At 42.0% G+C, this 25,606-nt stretch overlaps 1 protein-coding gene across 12 annotated transcripts in view; it reads left to right on the top strand.

Annotated features, from left to right (window-relative positions):
- Positions 1-25,606, top strand: part of prdm10 (PR domain containing 10) — a 241,471-nt gene that overhangs the window by 50,376 nt on the left and 165,489 nt on the right. For 10 of the 12 annotated variants that reach the window (XM_087976537.1, XM_087976536.1, XM_087976538.1 and 7 more), the window contains 3 exons: positions 1,045-1,204; positions 7,067-7,231; positions 9,072-9,131. In XM_087976537.1, coding sequence (XP_087832663.1) covers positions 1,124-1,204; positions 7,067-7,231; positions 9,072-9,131 — 306 coding nt within the window. In that variant the 5' untranslated portion in view covers positions 1,045-1,123. The remainder of the gene's footprint in view (positions 1-1,044; positions 1,205-7,066; positions 7,232-9,071; positions 9,132-25,606) is intronic. The other 2 variants (XM_087976533.1, XM_087976534.1) reach the window with 1 other exon arrangement.

Raw genomic sequence — 25,606 nt, 5'->3', positions numbered from 1 at the left:
AGTCTTCTGGCACTTTACCTCGGGCTATTGATAATACAAATACCTCAACAAGGGGGCCAGCAATTCTTCCCTAGCTTCCCATGAAATTCTAGGGTACACCTGATCATGTTCTGGTGATTTATCGACCTTTATGCATTTTAAGACATCTGGCACCACCACCTCTATTGTATGAATACATTTCAAGATTTCGCCATTTATTACCACAAGTTCTCTATCTTCCATTTCCTTCTCTACAGTAAACACTGATGCAAAATACATGTTGAGTATCTCACCCCTCGTGATGATCCAGACGTAGGTGGCCTTGCTGACCTTTAAGGGACCCTGTTCTCCGTGGTTACTTTTTTTTGTCCATTATGGGTTTGTAGAATCCCTTGGATTCTCCTTAACGCAATTTGCCAAAGCTATCTCATGTCCCCCGTTTCACCTCCTGATTTCCAGCTTAAGTATACACCTGCTGCCCTCATACTTTTAAGGATTCACTCTATCCCTGGAGAGAGAGAGAGAGAGAGAGTGTGTGTGTGTGTGTGTGTGTGTGTGTGAGCGTGAGGAGGGGGTGTGAGCGTGAGGAGGGGCTGTGAGCGTGTGAGAACGTGAGGGGGGAGTGAGTGTGAGCGTGAAGAGGAGAGTGAGTGTGAGCGTGAGGAGGGGGATGTGAGTGTGCGGAGGAGGTGTAAGTGTGAGGAGAGGGTGTGAGTGTGTGTGAGTTTGTGGAGGGAAGTGAATGTGACTGTGAGGAGGGGGTGTGAGTGAGTGATGAATACAATGGCCAGTGAATATTTGAGACTGCAGAATTAAACTCATGCATTCCAGTGCTGCTTTTACTATGCAGAAGCAATGGAATATTCTTTCCATGTGATTGACAATGTCAAACCTGCTCCATCTGAAGAAATATATTGAAATATTGGGCATGTCTGAACTCTTAGTCCACTTTGTGGACTGCCTACCCAACTCTGCTTGGCCTTTGCTCCCAGGTGTTTTCATATTAAGTGTCTTGAACCATTTTAGCTATGCTGCTATTTACTCTCCCTATGTTGCTTTTCTCAGCAGTATTAAGCTGTCTCAATATGCCTGATGGAGATATGTGAAATTGTGTGCTGAAGCTCTGGCTCTGTGAATCTTCCTCATGGCTTCTGGTATGGAGTCCAAGGCTGAGGGTCCTCCTGTCTGGGGTACAACATCTGAACAGGATCAGACAGCTGGCCAGGTGAGTGGAGCCTGTTTGTTATTTTCTCAGTGAGATGGTAATCACTTTATGTACCTGGTGCTTGATCTCTGATTGATTTAAAGGTTAGTGCAGTGATTGGAACCAGATGGACCTTGTTAACTACAAGGTTTTTGATTGGCCCAGGTTAACAAACACAATCAGTAAATCCTTGGTCGCCCAATGTAGCTAGGAGATTCGAATCACCTCACTTGGGGACTGACTCTGAGCTGGCTGGTCACAGCCAGTGTACTGTGCATTGGCAAATAAAGGGTGACTTGGTGATGGAACACCAGCCTCTGTGCAGTTATTTCAGTTCGGCAGTTTTTTCTGCTCTGTAGTTTGTATTCACCCAAAGTGCATTCTAGTTTGGTTATTGAGTGGGAGCTGGAGATGCGGAGAACTGAGATACAGGAAAGGTGTGAGCGATGGAGTGAAGAAAGGGAAGTTTCTGTCGGTTCAATGCAGCACCGCAGAACTACACAGAGCAGAGGAAAATCATGTCTACAGCGTATCCAAAAAGAATGGGTACCCAATGAGCACAGTCTGCCGATTTCTCAGCAATAAACCCCAATAAGCAAACAAAACATGTCCAGAAATCGTAGCCACTCTCACCTACATCAAAGACATCTCAGAAATGACTGCCAGACTACTCAGACCCCTCAGCATCATAGTAGCCCACAAACTCACCAACACACTAAAGCAGCAGCCAATGAACATGAAATACCCTATACAGACAACAAGCAAAACCAATACCATTTACAAAATACCTTGCAAGTAAGTACTGCAACAAACACTACATTGGACAAACAGGCAGAAAACTAGTCACCAGGTTGCATGAACATCAACGAGCCACAAAAAGACATGACCCTCTCTCACTAGTATCCTTACATACGGATGAAGAAGGACACCACTTCGACTGGGACAACACATCCATCCTAGGACAAGCCAAACAGAGACACGCACGAGAATTTCTTGAAGCATGGCATTCCAACCAGAACTATTATCAACAAATACATCGAGTTAGACCCCATCTACCACCCCCTGAGAAAAAGAACAGGAAATGTTATCATCACATGAAATGATATTACCGCAGGAAGTGACTCCACTAACCCAAGGAAACCTAAACACATAAATAGAAAACGGGCCATGCCACCAGTGCTTCATCCAGAGGCTCACTGATGATGTTACCTAGTATGGTGATGAAAAGTCTGAAAACGAACCTTCCAGCTCAGCGAGCAAAGCTACATCCAAACTTTAGTTCTGTCTTCACAAACAAGGACACTAATATCTTTTCAGAAATGTTGTGGAATGTGGGATATAGTGAGAGGGAAGATGGAAGGAAATCAGTGTTAGTAGGGAAGTGATGTTGGGGATAGAAAGCAGGTAAATCCCCAGATACTTAAAAAAGTGCCCCTGGAAATAGTGGAAACAGTCGTCATCTTCCAAGGTTCTATAGACTCTGGAAATGTTCTTATGGATTTATGTGTGGGTGGGGGGGGGGGTAGCTAATGTAACCCCTCAACTTAAAAAGGGACACATAGAGAAAACTGGAAATTATAAGACTAGTCAGCCTGACATCAATAGTGGGGAAAATGCTGGAGTCATTATAAAAGATTTAATAGTTGAACACTTGTAAAAACGGTGCCAGGATTAGACAGAGTCAACATGGATTTACAAAGGGAAATCATGCTGAACAAATCTTCCTGATATTATGGACCAAACTCCCTCAAAATATATGAAGATAACCTAGACCCTGACATTTCTTATTTTAATCACAAGTGCCAGGTGCTGCATTCCAGATGTAATTTGATCGATGAAACAACCAGTCTTGAAGCAAAACATACTTTATTATACATTATTGTTAAATACAACAAAAGAAAGAATTGGAATACCTTAACTCTATTGGAAAACTTAACATTATTTAACTACTAATAGTAACTGTTCCGGTATAGTATCATCCCATAAACAAATCCTTAGCAAGACAACTTCAGTAAAACAGATTACTGCTAGAATTGCACAGGAAGAGAAGCCCTAGGTTTTATCTGTAACAGAGAGGACGTTCAGCTTCCACATCCAGATTCAGCACTCCAGCAGCTGCAACTGAAAGACTGAAAATAAAAATTCTGGCTCTGGGGTAGCTTGACCCCACCCATTCAGGCTGCCTCTATTATTTCAACTTTTAAAAAAAATCCAAAGCCTCGCAAGGTGTTTACTATATTGACTTTGGAACAGCCTACTTACTATCTCTGTCTCAGCCTTTCTTCATTTAAAAAATAAGACAAAATCAATCTCTTCAAGCCACAGTATCTTCACATCTCCCTCCTGAAGGATGGATCAGTAGCACTATGGCTTAATGGTTCGCACTGCTGCTTCACAGCATCAGGGACCCAGGTCCGATTCCAGCTGTGGCTGATTGTCTCCATGTCTGCATGAGTTTCATCTGTGTGAGCTGATTTCATCCCACAGTCGAAAATTGTGCAGGTTAGGTGGATTGTCCATGCTTAATTGCCAGTGGTGTCTATGGATGTGGAGGCTAGATGAATTAGCAATGGGCAATGCAGGGATACAGGGAGAGGATTGGGATGTTGAGTCTAGATGGGGTGCTCGTCAGAGGGTCAGCGTGGACTCGGGCTGAATGGCTTGGTTTCACAGTGTAGGCAGTCTAAGAATCGATGATCAGCATACCAAGATGGCTTCACTTTTAAAAACTTTTTGTCTAACATTATTTCATACATATACATTACATTGTTTCTAAGCATGCAACCACTCACTCCTACTGTTTACTTCAGTCTGTTTTCTTCTGTTGGCAGTTATGTTCTCTTGTCCTGCCAAGTGCATAATTTTCAAATAGGCTACAGTAATAAGCTCTATCTAAACAGTCTAGTATTCTTATCTTTAAATATTTACAAAAACTTCAAGGGGCTATGATGTATGTACAATTGTCTCAGACACATTACTGGCAATATAAAGGTTAAAATATTGCAAAGCCAACACTAAGCTCAAAATCTCTTTCTCAATTTTGGAATATTTCAGTTGAGTTCTTTGGGCTTTCTTTCTATTCTTTATGTGCCCTATCCCAATTTTAGCTTTCTAAACCTTACATATTTTTTTTCTCTCCTTCTGATTAAGTTCATAACCTCCCGCATTATCCAAGGGTCCCCTACCTTGCTCTCCTTGTCCTTCCTCCTTACTAGAAAATGCGGTCCTAAAATGTCATGAGCAGGTCTTTAAACAACTCCCACATGTCAAATGTGGACTTGTTTTTAACAGCTCCTCTCAATTAATGCTCCTAGCTCCTGCCCAATACTGACATAATATGCCCTCCCCCAATTTATACCTTCCCGCAAGTTCCTAACTTATCCTTGTTCATAGCTATTTTAAAACTTAAGGAGTTGTGATCACTGTTCCCGATATGCTGTCCCACTGAAAGGTCAGTCACCTGGCCAAGTTCATTAGCAAATGCAAGGTCCAGTATGTCCCTTTCTCTAGTTGATCTATCCACATACTCTTTCAAGAAATCCTCTTGGATTTATTTAACGAATTTTTCCCCATCTAAGCCTCTTGCTCTAAAGGAGTCTCAGTCAATATTGGGGAAGTTAAAGTCACCCAGATTGACAACTCTGTTTTTATTGCACCTTTCCATAATCTGCCTTCAAATTTGTTGGGAGGCCTGTAGTATAATCCTGTCAGAATGATATCACCTATCTTATTTTTGAGCTCTACCCATATTGCCTCAGTGGATTAGCTCTCCAGTATGTCCGCTCTGACAGCAGATGTAACATTCTCCCTGATTAGTAATGCAACTCCTCCACATCTTTTACGTTCCTCTCTATCTCTTCTACAACAACAAAACTCTGGAATGTTGAGCAGCCAGTCCTGGCCCTCTCTCAACCATATCTCTGTAATTGCCACAATGTACTGATCCAGGGACCTAAGCTGATCTGCCTTATCCATAATACTCCTTCAGCCCCCAATTACCATTGTGTTCATTTACCTGTCTCTGCTTGTACTTTCTTTTTAAATTACTGGTCCTAACATGTACCTGCCCCTCAATCCTCCACTTGCAGACCTGCTGTTCTGGTCCCTAGCCTCCTGCCACTGTTGTTTAAACCCTCCCGAGTAGCAGTAGCAAACCTCCCTGCAAGGATATTGGTTCCCCTCCAGTTTAGCTGCAACCTGTCCCTTTTGTACAGGTCACCCCTGCGCTAGAAGAGGTTCCAATGATCCAAGAACCTGAAACCCTGCCCCCTGCGCCAGCTCCTTAGCCACATATTCATCTGTTATCTTTCTATTCCTTGCCTCACCAGCATGTGGCACTGGTAGTAACCTAGGGATTGCTACCCTTACGCTCCTGCTTTTCAGCCTCTTTCCTAACTCCCTGTACTCGGTCCACAGGATCTCATCCCTCTTTCTACCAATATGCACAATGACCTCTGGCTGCTCACCCTTCCACTTAAGAATTTGGTTCTGCTTCCTGTAAAGACTCTGTTCCATTCTCCCAGTTCCTCCGTTTCCACTGCATCTGCTCTAATGATGCCAGCTTTGACAAAGGAGCCTCTGAAATGTTCACTTTTTCCTCAATGGAGGATTCCTCAGCACCATTGTTAATAGGGCCCTCAGCCGGGTCTGACCTAGCAGCACTTTGGCTGTCACCCATCTCTTCCCTGCCACAACAGTGATAGAGTCCCCTTTGTTCTCACCCACCAACCCATCAGCATTCACATTTGGAGGATCATTAGCCATCATTTCCGCCACCTCCAGCTACCACCAAGCACATAGTCTTCTCCCCTCCCTTGTCAGCCTTCCGGAAGGACAGTTCCCTCTGGAACACCCAGCTCCACTCCTCCTTCATTCCCAACACTACCTCTCCACAGCCTCAACACACCTTCCACTGCAACTGCAGAAGTGTAACAGCTGTCCATTTACCTTCTCCCTCATCAGTATCCAAGGAGCCAAACACACCGCCCAGGTGAAGCAGCTTTTTACCTGCACTTCACACAATCTAGTCTACTGCATTTGCTGCTCACAATGTGGTCTTCACTACTTTGGGGAAAGAAAGCATGGACTGGATAACTGCTTTGCAGAACACCTACAATCTGTCTGAAAAAAAGACCCCAAGCTTCCAGTTGCCTGCCACTTTAACACCCCTCCCTGTTCCCTGGCTAACATCTCTGTCTCAGGCTTGCTGCAGTGCTCCAGTTCTTCCAGTGCAAGATGGAAGAACAGCACCTCATTTTCTGCTTGGGGACCCTGCAGCCTTCTGCACTCTATATAAAATTCAATAATTTTAGGGATTGTGCTCTCCCATGTCCTGATCCCAACCCCCCACACATCAGGTCTTGTGAACACACAGTCTGCTATTACAGTACATATCGCCCATTGTTAGCCACTAACAGTCCCCATTTAATGGCTATTCACCCTCCTAGCTGGATTATTATCCACTCTTTTGTGTGTTCAACTGTTGTTCTCTCTCTTTGGGCTTATCCCCACCTATAGTTTACTCCATAGTCCCTTCTGCATATAAACTTATGTTTTCCTAGCTACCATCAGTTCTGAGGAAGGGTCATTCGACACATAAAGTTAACTCTGATTTCTTTCCACAGACACTGTCAGACCTGCTGTGCTCTTCCAGCAATTCCTGTGTTTGTTTCTGATTTACGGCATCTGCAGTTTTTTTTGTTTTTTATTTCCTCTTGTTATCTTGTTGTTGCAAACAGTTTGTTGAGCATAGGCAGTCAATTAAGAATTGATGTGGGTTTGAGCTCTTGGAGTAGATTAATTTAGATGTGTGACAACATGAGGCTTCTTGGTTTGTTCTTCTGCAACCCCACATGTTCTTAACCAGATATGTTCCTCCTTCAGGTACATTTTGTTCCGGAGAGCAATGCGGTTGCTCAGATTGTTTACACAGATGAACAGGACCGACCGCCACAGCAGGTGGTTTACACAGCGGATGGCACATCATACACGTCTGTGGATGGGACAGAACATACACTGGTGTACATTCATCAGTCTGATGGAGCACAGGTACGCAGTCATTGCAGTGAGGATACACAGCCATTAAAGGCAATGGGGTTGTATGGAATTGAGCAAATAAAGTATTCTTTTTAGTCATAGAGATGTACATCACAGAAATAGACCCTTTGGTTCAACTCGTCCCATGCTGACCAGATATCCTAAATTAACCTAGCTCATTTGTTAGCACTTGACCCATATCCCTCGCAACCTTTCCCATCCAGATGTCTTTTAAATGTTGTAATTGTACCTGCCTGCCTCCTCTGGCAGTTCATTTCATACAAGCTCATTCCATATACACTTCTGGAGGGTCTTTGAAAGTTAAGGCAAGTTCAAGCAATCTGGAGCTATTTGTCTGCAACGGGGAAATTGATTGGATTATGGGCAAGAGGCTACCTCTACACAAATGAGTGGGGTTCTTTCATGTTCACACACCAGCCTGTGTTAGCTCTATGTTGATGAGATAGTTGAATTGAATCTCTTCATGGGTTTATTAGTGTGCTTCTTAGCTTGGGATATGAGGGGATCCAAGCCATTGGTGCAGGTGAAGTTGCAATCTCATAGTTTTCTCAGTGTATGATATCCGTCATCTGAGTACAGTGTGAAAGTTGTTGAAGCTACTGGTGAATCTGGAAAGTTTGGCATCACATTTGGGGCGGCACGGTGCCTCACAATGCCAGAGACCTGGGTTCAATTCCCGCCTCGGGTGACTGACTGTGTGGAGTTTGCACGTTCTCCCTGTGTCTGCGTGGGTTTCCTCCGGGTGCTCCCGTTTCCTCCCACAGTCCAAAGATGTGCAGGTAAGGTGAATTGGCCATGCTAAATTGCCCGTAGTGTTAGGTAAGGGGTAAATGTAGGGGCAAAGGTAGGTTACGCTTCGGAGGGTCGGTGTGGACTTGTTGGGCCAAAGGGCCTGTTTCCACACTGTAATGTAATGTAATCTAATCTAATCTAATTTGTGGTCTACAGTGTGACGATGCTATTCCTTTAACAAGGTTATGGTGTCCTTGGCTTTTTTTTTCAGTGAGGTCAGAAAAGACACAGACTCTGGAAAGTCTGGGCTTGAATGGGTTTTAGGGCCAATTTGATTATAGCTAACAGATACTGCCTCAGGCAAAAGGTTTTTAAATTTTAAAAAGTACTTGTACACTGAAAGGGGAGTGACCAGTTCTCCCAGCTCTACTTGACTCTGGTTTGATTTGGTCTGGCTCTTCACTGAAAGCAGTCAGGCAGTTGAAAACACTGGTGGACCCAAAGAAGCAGGTCCATGCTGGTACTCTCTCTCTGACATTTCTCCTGTAAGACTCTGTGTTTGATTTTTGTGCCAAGGAGTGTTTATGGGGATTGTAGCAAGTATTTGGAACAGCTTCATTAAGTTGTTGGATTTGCGGATAGTTTGTTATTCAGTATTCTGTTCTCATTTGTTTGCGTTTCATTCGGTAATCTTGTAAATAAACTCTGTTTTGTTTAAAACTACGTAGTTTGACCAGCTGCATCCCTCCTGGAATATCCACATATACCTGCTTTAAAACAACTAGCAAAGTTAGGGTCCGGACTACTTTGTTGAAATGTTTGAAGGGGTCTGACCTGGTCCATAACAACAGATTATCCAGTCTTTTGATGTAGCTTAGAGCCAAAGTTTGTGTGATAATATTTCTGTTCACTGCTTTGGGATGTTTTACATATTCCTGCTGTTGTGTCCGTTTATATTACTGTAATCTTTCAAACTACTTTTCTGCTGAGGAATGAATGAGTGAAGCTTTTTAAGGACTAAGGGGTTTTGAAACACCTGTTGATTGGTATCTTTGATTGAAATCAGGAACTCAACTGTTTAATGTTTCTGTTTTACAAGACTGTTTTCACAGATCAGTCCCAGGTTGCGTACATCCAACAGGACGCAACGACCCAGCAGGTAAGAAGTCAAAAGAATCAAGTCTGATCCACGCAACATTTCCGTTGTGAGGTTAACTGAAGTGTGATACATGCTTTTTGTGATTAAACATTCATTGCATGCTGCATATGAGCAGGCACAGAGTGTACCTCAGGACAAGCTGTTGCTGGGTTCCTGGTGTCCTGTATATTTAAGGCTTGAGTTAGTTTCCTAGGAATGTTTTAAGAAGAAAGGATGGTGTTGAGTTCCTGTCAATTACTTCAGGAAAAAAGAAACAAAAATCTAGAGAAAACAATGACACCAATTAAACGTTGTTTTTTGGTTCCCCATCCTATCTTGTTGAGTTAGAGATATGCAACATGGAAACAGCCCTTTGGCCCAAACTCGTCCATGCTAACCGTGTTTCCTATGCTGAACTAGTCCCGTTACCTATGCTTAGTCCATATTCCTCTAAACCTTTCCAATCCATGTATCCATCCAAATGTTTTTGAATGTTGTAATTTTTCCTGCTTCTACTTACTCTGGCAGCTTGTTCCATATACACACCAACCTCTGGGTGAAAATGTTTCCCCTCAGGTCCCTTTCTGGTATTTTACTTGTACTTTGTTGCATGTCTTAGGTTAATGTAATATGCATAGAATTATAAAGCAAGTGTCGGGTAGAAAACAGTCATTCAGGCAAAAATAGAATGATGAAACATAGACAAAAACCAGAAAGGTTTAGCATAATATACACTGTTCTTCAATTACTGAATCCAAGTGTCCCAGTCTTTTCTCTGTCGACTTCAAAACTCAAGTTGTCTCATTCCCTCTATTCCTCTCTGAGTGATACCATTGAGTTTGTATTGCCGTTCCTCATTTGTTGGACCAAAATGTATCATTTCACTACATTGCATCCTGCCTGCCATGTATCTATCCATGTGATAATTTGCCTTTGTGAAAAACAAATTACTCCACACGCTGAAAATCTGAAATAAGAACAGAAATTGCTGGAAATACTCAGCAGGTCTGACAGCACATTTAGCGAGGGAAATAAATTTAACATTTAAGCTGGATAACTTTTTATTAGAACAGATGAAAGAGATCATTGAATTGAACAGGTCTTTTTGTAGAAGCACCAGACCTAATGAACATTGCTAGGAAGATTCCAGCTGTGCTGGAAGAGCAAGGCTAAGGGCTAGTTCTGAAGCACAAATCTTTAGTTATATTGCTGGTGTGCAGTATACAGTTACTTGCAGTCGACAAAAAAAATGATATAGAGGTCCAGCAAGAAACAGGAATGTTTTTCTTTATTGTGGGGTGGTGTCGAGTATAGGAGTAAGGAAATCTAGCTACAGTTGTATTGGAGTTGGTGAGAGTCATTTTTTTGTTTGAATTTTACAGGTTTTGTCTCCTTTAGAAAGGAAGGATATAGTTGCATTGGAAGCAGTTTAGAGAAGGTTCACTCTGCTGATTCCTGGGTTGAAAGCCTTGACTTTTGCAGAAAGGTTGTACAGGTTGGGCCTGTTTCAGTATCCAAGGATCAACCATCAATTGTTTTCTCAATAACCTTCCATCCATTGTTAGGTCAGAAATGGGGATGTTTGCCAATGATTGCACAATGTTTCGCACCATTTGTGACTCCTCAGATACTGAAGCAGTTCATGTTGAAATGCAGCAAGACCTGGATAATATCCAGGCTTGGGCTGAAAAGTGGTAAGTAATATTTTTGTGTCTCACAAATCCAGGACAATGATCTTTTCAAATAAGAGGCACATTAACATTGCCCCTTGACTTTCAATAGTGTTACCATAACTAAATTGTCAACTATCTAGATCTTGAGGTTTCCTTTGACCAGACATTGTACTAGCCATATAGAGTCTGTGGCTGCAAGAGCAGGTCAGTACATTGGAATCCAGCAAGTACCTTACCCTACTGGTTCCCCAAACCTGTCCACCATCTACAAGGCACAAGTCAGTGAGATGGAATAGTCTCTACTTGCCTGGACGAGTACAGCTCCAATGACACTCAGGAAGCCCTAGAATAAAACAGGCTACTTGGTTCACACCCTATTTACCACCATTCATTCCCGACAAATGTGGAGCAGCAAGGTGGCTAGAACTGCTGCTTCACAACACCATGGACCGGATGTGATTCTAATGGGCTGTATAAATGGAGTCTGCACATTCTCCCCGTGTCTGCATGAGTTTCTTCTGGGTGCTCCAGTTTCCTCCTACCATCCAAAGATGGGCAAGCTAGGCGGATTGGCCAATATAAAATGCCCATAGTGTCCAGGAATATGCAGGCCAGGTAGGTTAGCCCTGGAGAATCCAGGGTTGTAGGGATGGCTTAGTGGGTGGGTCTGGGTAGGATGCTCTTCAGAGGGTGAGTGTGGACTAGATAGACTGAATAGCCTGCTTCCACACTGTAGGGATTCTTTCACTGTTCATCAAGGCTTTTTTTTTAAAGCACCGTATGTACATTGACAGGATTGTCAACCATTCGCCATGGTTGCCTCAACAGCACCTTCCATCTTTTGACTTTAACTGTAGAAAGACAAGGGCAAAAATAGCTGCATGACTGTAGCATTACCTGCAAATTCCTTTCAAGTTGCCTGTCATCCTGACTTGGAACTATTTTGCCACTCTTTTGCTGTCAAAATCATGGGATTCAAAACCATCCATTCATGGGATGTTTACATTGCCGGCTGATTCAGAATTTACTGCCCATTGACTTGGCGAAGGTGGTTGTGAACTGCATTCTTCAATGATTGCAGTCCTTTGGGTGTTAGGCAGTGAAGGAACAATGATATAGTTTGGAAACTCTAATTTAAGATGGTATATGGCCTGGAGAGGAACATGCAGGTGCTGGAGGTTTCATGTAACTTCTGCCCTTGTTCATCCAGTTGGTAAAGATCGTGGATTTGAAAGCTGTTGTCAAACGAACCTCGATGAATTACAGTAGTGCATCTTGTCAATGGTGGATATGGTTGCCATTGTATGTCAGTGACAGGGAGTGAACGTTGAAGTTGGTGGAAGGCGTGAAATCATGGGGATGCATTGTGCTTCTTTAGTGGTGTCGGAATTTCACTACTTGAGGCATGTGAAGAGTACTCCACTGCACTCCTGACTTGTTTCTTGTGGATTGTGAACAGGCTTTTGGGATTCAGGTGGTGAGTTACTCGCTGAAGAATTCCCAGTTCCTGATCTGATCTTGTCGCCACACAATCGATATTGTTACCAATGTCATGTATTGTGTCATAAATTGAGTCTTGGTATTCCTGGAATTGGACCAAATGTTAAAGTTTTTTTTTAAAGGCATGCTCAGCCCCTAATTCATTTGACTTTCAGACCAAGGTTGATAGAAAACACATATCAGGTTTCTGTGTTTAACAAGAATTATTATTTGTTTTAGGTAATTAGACCAGAGTTGCAGGTAAATACATATAAACTATTACCGTGTCACTCAACTAACTATAATCTAATCCCTTAATGAGCTCCTCCTTACAAACAAATAGGGAAAAGACTTTTGGCAGAGTGAGAAAAAGTGGAAAGTTAGGTCTCTTGTCTTTTCTTCCTAATACCAATACTGAGATGATCCTCTTTGGCCAATCTTGTAGTTATCGAGTCTACCCTGCACCCACTTCTGACTGGAGCTGCAGGACATTGGACCAGGCTTTCAGAATGAATATATGGTAGGATGGGAAAATGCCATGTTATCAAGATTACAGATTGTAGTTCAATACAATTCTGCTGCTGTTGATGGCCCACACTATTTCAGTTTTCAGTCATTGGGTCTGTTTGAAGTCTGCACTATTTAGTACGATGGTCGTGTTACACAATGATAGTGAAAGATATGCTCAGTGTGAAGGCAGGACTTATCTCCACAGGGACTGTGTGGTAGTCATTCATACTGATGTTACCATGGACTGATGTAGCTGTGAGTAGTAGATTGTTGAGGATAAGATCACTCCTTTCTCTCCTTAAACACTTGAAGATATGAAAAAGTAACAAGAGCAGGCCATACTGGCCCTTGAGTCTGCTCCATCATTCAATGTGATTGATCTGACTGTGATGATATGTCCACTTTTTTTAACCTACTCCTGTTAACCTTTCACTTCCGTGCTTAATAAGAATCTATCTACCTCTGCTTTTAAAATATTCAAGGATTCTGCTTCCACCTCCTTTGCAGGCAACAATTTCCAAATATTCAAAACCCTCTGAGAAAAAACTTGCCTTTTCTGTTCTTTAAATGGGTGACCACTTATTTTTTTAACATTGACCCCTAGCTCTGGATTCTCCCAAAGAACAATAATCTTCTCCTTGTCTACTGCTCAGGACCTTTGTATGATTCAATCAAGTCACCTTTTACTTTCCTAAACTCCAAGGGGTAAGAGGCTAGGCTGCAAACTTTACTTGTTAGACATTCCACTCGTGCCTTGCATTAAACTAGTAAGCTTTCTCTGAACCGCTTCCAGCACCTTAAATAAGGTGATTAAGAGTGTGTACAGAACACCAGATTTGGTTGGACCAGTGTCTTCTGTAACTGGAGCATAACCTCCCTACTTTTGCAGATATTTTCAGATCAGTTTTTTCAGAGATGTAATTACACAAGTAGGTAGGATTTGAACCTAAATCTACTGGCTCAGAGTTAGGGATGCTACCACTGTGTTACAAGAGCCACTCCCTAATTTTGTATTCAATTCCCCTTGAGATAATGATAATATTCAACATGCTTCCTGAAATAACTGCACAAAGGCTGGTATCCCATCACCAAGTTACCCTTTATTTACAAACAAAAACAGAAGTTGCAGGAAACGCTCAGCGCGGCTGGCAGCATCTGTGAATAGAAATCGGAGTTAATGTTTCGGGTCCAGTGACCCTTCTCAGAATACTATCATCCTTTATCTACTTGTGCACAGTTGACATGAATGTGGAGCCGCTACTGGTGGCAATCCTTGTCCTCGTTGGCACTCCGGGCAGTGGTAACTGCACTAACTACTTCTCATAGGAGATCGGAACTGAAGTTGTACCCTTAATTTGCAATGGTTCCTCAGTGTACGTTCTCAGTCTGGCTGAGATCTTGCACAAACTTAAGGATTGGAGACTCGAGCAAATCTTGTTAAATGCAGGTTCTGCAACCACAAATATGGCACCCTATGGGAACTGGGTGGCCATTTAACCAAACATTAATTTTAATTGGCTCCAATTTAGGTGGCAGTAAACAATATAATCATTTCAACCCACGTGTAAGGAGACTTTCCAGGGCATGCAGACTCCTGGGGACCGGCCTATACATTTTCTTACTCGAGTGAGGCCTTGTCGGACTCCTTTGCTGTCTCGAGTCCACATACCAGCAACGGCTTGCTGGCCCAGATCCTGAAGAACTTTTTAGCAACTTGGCTGAGGCTCAGCTTTATTGTGGGGTTCTGCTATGGGCTGTCGTAGGATCCCTCTGCCTAGGATAAACCCTGCGTGAGGTTCCATGAGTGCCCAAATTTAGTTGGACTGGTGAGGATACTGTGTAGTTCCCATGCTCCACTTCTTGCATTTTCTAATGACAAAGTCGGTTATAGTGTCTGTTTGAAGTCCAGTTGGGCTTCATTTAGTACGTACATCCGCATGGTTACACCATTAATCGCACATACCAAATGGTCTTTCAGCATCTCATTCACGGTTAACCCAAAATCACATGTCCCTGCCAGTCGTCTTAACTTTGTCAAAAATCCCGTGTTCTCTATCAGCCAAATAAAACCAATAGAATCTCAGGATTAGAGGAGGTTTGGGGGTCATAATATTCCTTGACCAACTCCATCAACTCCTGGAAGGTTTTAGTGTCTGGAGGCTCTGGGAAAGTTATGCCCGTTATAACCAAAAATGCTGCGGGTCCGCAAGCAGTCAGAAGGATTATCTGTTGCTTTTTATTTGCCCCAGTGCCATCCGCCCAGAAAAAAATATTGCATTTTTTTTCCACATACTGGGCCCAGTCTTGGACGGCAAGATCAAACAAGCCAAACTTCCCAGTTAAAGGCATGATGCCAAAAGTACTTATCCTAAATCCAAGACGACTGTTGGGAGCAAGTGTTTTTCAGGCACCGTCGCCACTGAAATAACTGGACAGAGGCCAATATCCCATCACCATGTCACCCATTATTTACATGTGCACAGTACACTAACTGTCATGGGTGTGTGTATGTTCGTCGAGCTGGGAAGTTGAGTTGCAGACATTTGTCCCCTGTCTAGATGACATCTCCAGTGCTTTGGAGCCTCCTGTACTACGTCGTCTGGAATGTATTTGGTTCCGTTCCTGCTACTTCCAGTTGCTGGTCCCAGTTCTTTGTTGTCATGGCCAGTATATTGGGTCTAGGTCTGTGTGCTTGTCGATAGAGTCCGTGGATGAGTGCTATGCTTCTAGAAATTCTCTGGCTGTCCTCTGTTTGGCTTGACCTATGATCGTTGTGTTGCCCCACCTGAGCTACAAATATTTACGCAAACCTTGAACACTGGCTGTGGCCAGCCAGCCAGCTTGGAGTCAGTCCCTAGAACTGAGGAGTTTCCAAATCCTCTGTTTATACTATTTTTTAGCCCACTCTGGGTCAGTGCCTTAAACTGCGGAGATTCTAATCTCGTGCTTATACTTTTTTTGTTTGTGTGTAGGTGCAAGACACATGAAAAAACCAACTGAAAATAACTTTATTAATATTTCACCACCAAGAAAGACACCCATGTGGCCAATGAACCAGTGACAAGCAAAGCCCAGAGCAAGCAATGACTATATTGTTTGGCCAAAGTTTCCTGATTGGTCTGGGTTAACTTTATAGTCAACAAGATCCATCTGCTTCCAATCACTACACTTGCCTAATTTTTTCTGTACCCACATGCTTACATTTAAGAATTCATGTACAAAGGCATTCAGATCTCTTTGCATCTTAGAACTCTGAAATCTCTCACCTTTTAGAATATATGTTGTTTCTATTCTTCCTGATAAAATGGACAATTTTTCATTTTCCCTAAGTGCATTCTATTTATTAGTTCTATGACCACTCACTTAACTTATCAATATACTTTTATAGCTTCCTTATATCCTCTTCACAACTTACTTGTATGTCATCAGCAAGCTTGGTCATTATACTTTCTGTCACTTGATCCAAGTAATTTATATCAATTGTAAATAGTTGGGATCCAAGCACTGATCCCTGTACCAAATCCTTCATTCTATCTTTTAAGCATTTAGGCCTACTCTGCTTTCTGTTAGCCAGCCAATCTTTTATCAATAAAAACCAAAAGAACTGTGGATGTTGTAAATCAGAAACAGAAACAGAAATTGCTGGAAAAGTTCAGCAGCTGGCAGCATCTGAAGAGAGAAATCAGAATTAATGTTTCGGGTCAAGGGATCCTTTCTCAGAACCTTTTGAGTTTTAGTATGCTACCCCCAAACCATGAGTATTTATTTTCCATATTAACCTTCAATGCACTTCATCTGGAAATCTAAGTACAGTACATCCACCTCTTTATTCACGTCATGGTGTTGCCTCCCAAAAAAGTGCCAACGATTGATCAAACGTGATTTGCCTGAATACCTTGAATTTATCTAAGTGTCCTCCTATAACTTAGAACAGTACAGCACAAGAACGAGCCCTTTGGCCCAAGATGTTATGCCAAACGTGTCACCAAATTCAATTAATCCCTTCTGCCTGCCCAAGGTCCATACCCCTCCATTCCTTGCATATTCAGGTGCTTATCTAAATGTTCCTCGTATCTGCCTCCACCACCACCCTGGCAGCATGCCCTACCTACCACACTCTATGTAAAAAAAAAAACTTGCCCCTTCCATCTCCTTTGAACTTCCCCGTTTCACTTTTAAATGCATGCCTCCTAGTATTAGACATTTCAACTCTGGGGAAAAAAAAATTCTGACCGGCAACCCTAACTGCATTTCATAATTTTATAAACTTCCATTAAGTTTCCCCTCAACCTGCCTCCAGAGAAAACAACCCTAGTTTTTCTTGCCTCTCCTTATAGTGCATACTCTCTAAACCAGGCAGAACCCTGGTAAACCTTTATTGTACACTCCTTTTTACTAATAGCTTCAAAGATTTTCACTGTGACTGATGTTAAGCTAATTGAGCTGTAGCTTCCTGCTTGCTGTTTCCCTCACTTTTTGAATTGGTTCCCTCACCACCTGCTGCTGATCCAGTCTAGTCATCTTGACTTTTAGGACTTGACCAGGGACTTGGTTAGTAGTGGGGCTAAAGAGTCACTCTTGGTAATGGGCATTGAAGGCCCACATCCAGGGTGCATTCCGTGCCCTTGTCACGCTCAGTGTTTTCTCCAAGTCGTGTTCAACATTGAGGAGTACTAATGCATCCGCTGAGGAAGGTGGTAGTCAGCAAGAGGTTTCTTGCCCTGTTTGAATTAATGGCTTGAGGCTTCACCGTCAATGCTGTGAGTCCCAGAGTAACACTGTTCTGACTGTATATCACTGAATTACATTAGATTCTCTACAGTATGGAGACAGGCCCTTCAGCGCAATAAAGTCCACACCAACCCTCCGAAGAGTAACCCACCCAGACCCATTCCCCTAGCCTATATTTACCCTGACTAATGCGCCTAACACTACGGGCAATTTAGCATGGCCAATTCACCTGACCCGCACATCTTTGGATTGTGGGAGGAAACCGGAGCACGCGGAGGAAACCAACACAGACGTGGGGAGAATGTGCAAACTCCACACAGGCAATTGCCCGAGGCGGGAATCGAACCTCGGTCCCTGCTGCTGTGAGGCAGCAGTGCTAACCAATGAGCCACCGTGTCGCCCAAAATTGTCAACTCTGAGATGTGGTAATCGTTGTCCTCTGGGATTTGGTCAAACTCATGGAATAATACCTTATATCTGTTGCTTGACTGTTTTTGGGGCAATCTTCCAATTTTGTTGCAAACATCAGGATGTTAGTATGGAGGACTTTGCAGCTTCAACAAGGCTGGTTTACAGTTGTGATTTCTGGCAGCTAAGTCAGTGCTAGGAGGTCTGTCTGACATGAAGTTAAAAATCACACAACACCAGGTTAAAGTCCAACAGGTTTATTTGGAAGTACTAGTTTTCAGACTGCTGCTCCTTCATCAGGTAACTAGTGGTGCAGGATCATAAGACACAAAATTTATAGCAAACCTGATGAAGGAGCAGTGCTCTGAAAGCTTGTGCTTCCAAATAAACCTGTCGGACTATAACAACCTGTCGGTGTTGGGTGATTTTTAACTTTGTTCACCTCAGTCCAACACTGGCACTTCCACATCGTGTCTAGCATGAGATCTCTTACAGTCCGGAATTAATCTTGAGGACTTCCAGGGTAATCCTTGTTATACCATTGTGACTGTACCATTGAGACTGTATGCCAAAGTGCTGCCACCTGTGGTAATAGTGTTCTGTTGGCGGAACAAGACAAATCCCAAGATCGTAATGAGGGAGTCTGGGCTATTGGCTGTTTCATACTGTTGCTTGACATATCAGTGCAACAGCTCTGTTAATTTGACTGAAGTTCCCAGATGTTAATGAGGAAGACTTTGCAGGATTGACTGGACTCATCTATGCTAGGTGGTTCATCCAGTTTTATTATTGTTCAACCTTTCTCTCATGGTTTGATACTGCTGAGTGGCTTTTTATAAAATTCTTCACGAGGTGAAAGCATTGATATTGCCCTTCCCTAACTGCCCAGAGGACCGGTCAGAGTCAACCACATAGCTGTGGGTTTGGAGTCACATGTAGGACACACCAGATAAGGATGACCATTTCAGTCCTTAAATGACTTTAGTGATTCAGATGGGTTTTTCTGACATTCGACAATGAATCGACATGGTCATCATTAAACTCTTAATTTCAGATTTTTATCCAAATTTCACCATTGCAGTGGTGGGATTCCATCCTGGGTCCCTGGAACGTTGCCTGGGTCTCTGGATTAATAGTGCTTTGATAATACCACTAGGCCTTCGCCTCCCCCGATGTTTGCTGAGCTAGTAATCATGGTGTTAGCTTCACAGCTTGCTAGCTGTGAAGAGAAAAGCAAATGTAGGCCAGATCTTTGGGTGGCAGTTTTCCATCCGTGAAGAACATTGGTGAACTAAATGATTTTTTTCCATCATTTGGTAGTTTCATGATCATCATTACAGAGTATCGCATTTTATTTCATGTTTAATAATTGAATGAGATTTCAGTGCCTGTCTTTTGAGCGTTAATCTGAGTTTCTGGATCATTGATAGAGGATTATCATGTTGCTGTCACACTGTCTGTTTCTTAGTCTATTGTGCAGCACTTTACAGTTAATCTTTCAAATGCTTAAAGAGATCATATCTTAAAATCCTTATTTTAATAATTTTTACCACTAACACTAGCTTTCATGTCTTCTGTTAATCATATTATAATTGATGTCAGATTCTTGGTCATTAATGGAAACATTAACCAAGTTCAAGAACTCTCTGATGCAGAACTACACTCAACACCTCCTCTTGGTCTCGAGTTCTATACTTGGTGCTGGACTCACCTCTGCTTCATCTTGTTATGTTATGTTACTTTTACCTTCATCGTGTTCTTTGACCAATGTTGAATCTTGAATACCAGCCGAGATGATTCTTCCTCTGAATGGTAGAACCAGCTTTGGAGCACACACAATACTACAGGGAGCTGTCAGGGTGCATGCTTAGAGGAGTTCCCTTTCCGAGAGGAACTAGCACTCAGGGAGACGTAAAAATAAGGACTAACTTGTTTAAAACTAAGATGAGGGGATTTTTTTTCCCCCTGAGGGTCTTAAGCCTGTGTATTAAATCATACTGTTCATTTAAGTTCCAAACTATTTGACTATTGTCATGTTGCAGATATTATCCTGGCTTGTTTCCAATTCAATGGCTTTGGGTTGTGCCTCTTGATTTGCTATTAACGAGCAATCAAGTACACTACATAATCTGGCATTTGATTATCCGGAATTTGATTAACCAAATGAAATACTCCTCGCCTGTGTCCTTTGGATAATCGAGCTTCCTCTGTTATGGGTGGCATGGTGGCTAAATGGTTAGCACTGCTGCCTCACAGCAACAGAGACATCTGGCAACTGTCTGTGCGTATTCTCCCTGTATCTCCCCGTGTGGGTTGCCTTCGGTGCTCTGGTTTCCTCCCACATTTCAAAGGTTAGGTGGATTAGCCATGCTAAATTACCCATAGTATCCAGGGATGTACAAGCTAGGTGGAAAAGCCATGGGAAATATAGTATTACAGGGTAGGGGGGTGGGTTTGGTAACATACTCTTCACCGTGTCTGTGTGGACTTGATGGGCCAAATGTTTCCAATCTGTAGGTGTTCTATGATTCTATATGCTACTATCATTTACTTCAGTCTGTTTTTACCCACCACTAAATGCCTCCATCTTCCTTCATCAAACTTGCAACAACATCGAACATTACATCGGCCCTCGATGTTGAACCAACCTGAAGCCCATCGGTCCTACACTATTCCATTCTCGTCCATTTGCCTATTCAATGACCATTTAAATGCCTGTAAAGTTAGCGAGTCTACTACTGTTGCAGGCAGGGCGTTCCATTTCCCTACTACTCTCTGAGTAAAGAAACTACCTCTGACATCTGTCCTGTGACTGTCACCCCTCAATTTAAAGCAATGCCCCCTTGTGCTATCCATCACCATCCAAGGAAAAAGGCTGTCACTGTCCACCCTATCTAACCCTCTGATTACCTTATATGTCTCAATTAAATCACCTTCTTCTCTCTGATGAAAACTGTCTCATGTCCCTCAGCCTTTCCTCATAAGACCTTCCCTCCATACCATGCAACATCCTAGTAAATCTCCTCTGAACCCTTTCCACAGCTTCCAGCACCTAAAAGATTAGATTAGATTCCCTACAGTGTGAAAACAGGCCTTTCGGCCCAACCAGTCCACACCGACCCTCCAAAGAATAACCCATCCAGACCCATTTCCTTCTGACTAATGCACCTAATACTATGGGCAATTTAGCATGGCCAATTCACCTAACCTGCACATCTTTGGAGTGTGGGAGGAAACCGGAGCACCTGGAGGAAATCCACGCAGACACTGGGAGAATGTGCAAACTCCACACACACAGTCACCTGAGGCTGGAATTAAACCTGGGACCCTGGTGCTGTGAGGCAGCAGTGCTAACCACTGAGCCTTCTTAAAATACGGAGACCAGAACTGTACGTAATACTCCCAAGTGTGGCCTCACCAGAGTTTTGTACAGCTGCAACATGGCCTCGTGGCTCTGAAACTCAAACCCTCTACCAGTAAAAGCTAATACACCGTATGCCTTTGTCACAACCCTATCAACCTGGGTGGCAACTTTCAGGGACCTATGTACATGGACACTGAGAGCTCTCTGTTCATCTACACTGCCAAGAATCTTGCCATTAACCCAGTACTCTTTATTCCTGTTGCTCCTTCCAAAGTGAATCACCTCCCACATTTCCACATTAAACTCCATTTGCCACCTCTCAGTCCAACTCTGCAGCTTATCTATGTCCCTCTGTTATCTGCAACATCCTTTGGCACAATTCACAAGTCCATCGACCTTAGTATCATTCGCAAATCTACTAACCCATCCTTCTACACCCTCATCCAGGTCATTTATAAAAATGAGAAACAGCAGTGGCCCCAAAACAGATCCTTGCAGTAAACCACTAGTAACTGAATTCCAGGATGAACATTTGCCCTTCAACCACCACCCTCTTTCAGCGAGCCAATTTCTGATCCGAACCACTAAATTACCCTCAATCTCATGCCTCCGAATTTTCTGCAATAGCCTACTGTGGCATTTACGTTCTCTCATTTGCTACGTGTATAATTTTCAAACTGAATGGCTGTAATGATAAGCTCCAGCTGAAAAGTCTGATATTTTTATCCTTAACTATTTCCAAAACCTTTAAGGGGATTATGATCAGGTTATACAATTTCTCAGACACATTACTGGCAATATAAATATTGAAATGTTGCAACACCAAGACCAAGCTCAAGGTCTCCTTCTCATTTGTGGAGTATTTCAATTGAAAATTATTCAATTTTCTGGAAAAATACCCAATAGGTCTTTCTAACTTCTGGTCATCTTCTTCTAGGAATGCAACACTGACACCCAAATCACTTGCATCAATGGCCATCTTGAATAGCTTTGTATAATTAGGTGTGGCTAACACTGGGGCAGTGGTTAATACAGCTTTCAGCTTCCAATATTCATCCGTCTGCTGAAATTTTCTGCACTTCTTCAACAAGTCAGTCAGTGGAGCAACCACACTGCTAAAATTTGGTGGGAACCTCTAATGAAAACTACTCAGTCCCATGAATCGTAGTACTACCCTCTTGATCGATGGTATGGGAAATTCCCTAATAATATTTGTTTGACATCCCGTGAGGTCATTTGTCCATGTCCATTCACATGGCTCAGATACGTGACTCTGGCTTTTGCAAACTCACTCTTAGCCAAGTTTATCACCCAGTCTGCCTCCTAAAGTTGATTGAACAGTTCGGATAGGTGCTCCAAATGTTCCTATCATCTGTGATTAAATATCACCAGATTAATTGGGTAATCCTGAAATGATTTTATTGTTTAGTTTTTGAAATGAGGCTGGAGCATTATTCACAACAAATGGCATGCCATTTTGACATCATGAAAATTGAAATTTCTTTCTTTCTTTGGGATAAAGGTACCTGCCAGTATCCTTTGAGTAAGTCCAACTTAGAAATATAAGTTGCCTGTCCTAGCTCCTCAACACAGTCTTCCAAAGGCAGTACAGAATATGAGTCAGATTTTGTAACTACACTGACTTTGTGATAGTCCTTACATAATCGTTGGGTACCATCTGGTTTTGGCGCCATTACAATGGATGTGCTCCATTCGTTGTTACTCACTTCCGATTATGTTGTCTTTCAGCATATGTTCAATCTCCTTTGAACCTATGCCAATTTTAGAGGGTTACTTTTACAAAGATGTTGCTTAATTAGAACTGCAGAACTGCATTTCCTATCATTACATTGTTCAGAATTAGATTAGTACTTCCCAGCTTATTTCCACATATTCCCCCATGTGATGTAATAACTCTTACAGGTCATTTGAATTTTCCTCTAGAAGGTAACCCAATAATTTATTCCAATTTTTGAGAACTTCCTCATTGCCCAATTTAATTTGAGGAATGTCCCGTTCAGAATTATCTAAATTTGGTTTTTCTCTTTGTTATAACCAGTAACACCTTCTCCTTTTGCTTTCCTTCCCTATCAAAATACCTTTTGAGTGTATTCACCTGACACACTCTGAGATTTCTTTCAGTCTGGCATTCTTAACAAATAATTCACTTCACTCAATCTTTTTTTTACATTTGATATGGTCCACTAAATCTTGCTTTTAAAGATTGATGTACCACTGGGAATAACACAATTTATCTTTTTAGCAAAATTTTGATTTCTTGTCTGCTTCCTGTTTCATTACAAGCTATGCTACTTTTAAATGCTGTGTCAAAAAGTGTGGTGCTAGAAAAGCACAGCTGGTTCGGCAGCACCCGAGGAGCAGGAAGGTAGATGTTTCGAGCATAAACTGTTCATCAGGAATCATCATTCCTGATGAAGAGTTTATTCTCAAAACATCAACTCTCCTGCTCCTCAGATGCTGCCTAACCGGCTGTGCTTTTCCAGCACCACACTTTTTGACTTTGATCTCCAGCATCAACAGTCCTCGCTTTCTCCTACTTTTAAATGCTGTCGAGCCAACTCACCCACTCTATTTAATCTTTCCCTAAAATTTGACACGTGGTCCAAATATGTGGTCTCTGAACTTTGACTCACCAATTTCTGCTTAATTAATTTCTGTTGTCGTCTCACCTCATGCCCAAGCACTAATTCAAATGGACTGAATTTGATATAATTACTTGGTGCATCTCTAATTTCAAAAAGTACAAATGGAATTCCTTTATCCCAGTCCGCTGGATAATTTTGACTATAAGCTGTCAACATGGTCTTTAAAGTTTGATGTCATTGTTCTAATGCTCTCTACATTCGGGGTGGTGTGCAATTTTGTTTTGTTTTGGATTGTTTTATTCCTACACTGTCCATAGTTTTCTTGAATAACTTCGCTATAAAATTTGACTCTTGATCCCATTGCATCTCTGTGGGTAGTGCGTATTTCATAAAACAAAAAAATGGAATAACTCTTTGACAATCGTTTTAGCTGTGATACTGCATATGGAATGGCCTGTGGAAGTCTAATGGACACATTCATTATGGTCAATAAATACTGATTCCCACTTTTTATTTTAGGTAAAAGGTTCTGTAAAAGGTTCCTGAAATGTAGGAATGGGTATTAAAGGTGCTGGTTTATTGTTGCCTGAGAATTTCCATTTACCTGAGATCTCTGTTTCCCTTTCCACCTGAGGATTTCTCTCTTTTTCCCCAATTTCTATCCCTCCCAGATTGAAATTGATGTTGTAGCCAAGTTTTGATTTGTGAAATAGCTCATAATCATTTACCATTTCCACTGCTAATCTTGCAGTCTGAACTCTCTGCTCTTCACCCGAATTCTCACTACTTCAGGAAGTGAATTTTTGAACTCCTCCAAAATAATTGTCTCTCTTTGATCTATTTTTAATGCCCTTATCCACCTTTCAAAATTACTTTGTTTGATCCTTTCAAACCCAATGTACATTTGATCAGGTTGCCTCCTTAGATTGCTGAAACCTTACCTGTAGGCTTCTGGTACTAGCTCATATGTGTTTAAGATAGCTTTTTTGACCACATCATTCACCCCAGATGCCTCCTCTAATAAGTGATGTAAATACCGTATGAGCTCTACCTGCCAACTTTGTTTGGATCAACAATGCCCACATAGTCACTGGCTTTGAGTTTTCAGTTCCAGCCTTTGAAGTTCAAAAGCACTCTCCTTTTCCCTTTTTTCTCTCTCTTCCTCCCTCCCTTTCTTTCACTAGGGCCTTCCTTTTGTTTTCTTTTTCCTCCGCTTTTAATCATAATTCAAACTGTTTCATTTCCTTTCCATGTTCAAGCTGCTGCCTTTGTATTTTAGCATTTCCAAAAGTTCTGATGGCATTTCCAGCAACCATAACCATAGACTTATTGCTGTGATTACCTCTCCTTTTTGTCCAATAACCCTAAATCCCACCTGGAATTAGAAATTTTGACCCTGACAAGAGCCTCCAATTTGTTGTAGACTAGATAAAGCCCCCACAAAACAAGTTCAGAAGATAGTCTATACCTCAACTTTTTCTTATTTTAAAAGTAAGTGTAAGATGTTCTGTTCCAGATGCAATTCCATTGGTCAAACTGCCAGTCTTGAAACAAAACACTCTTTATCCGTAGTCTATAATTAAAATACAGACAAAATTTTAAAAATTGGCTTAACTATAACTATTGAAATGCTTAACAAAATAATACATATAATAACTACTACTAATTAACTGTTCTAACATATCCTTGGCAAAGGCAAATACTGTGAAATAGATTGTGTCATGT

Source organism: Chiloscyllium plagiosum, unplaced genomic scaffold (assembly GCF_037043375.1).
Source record: "Chiloscyllium plagiosum isolate Xiang-an unplaced genomic scaffold, Cpla_swu_hap1 HiC_scaffold_29, whole genome shotgun sequence".
NCBI classification, from domain to species: Eukaryota; Metazoa; Chordata; class Chondrichthyes; order Orectolobiformes; family Hemiscylliidae; genus Chiloscyllium; species Chiloscyllium plagiosum.
The sequence above is the reverse complement of the archived record's forward strand: the minus strand, read 5'-3'. Positions and strand labels throughout refer to the sequence as shown.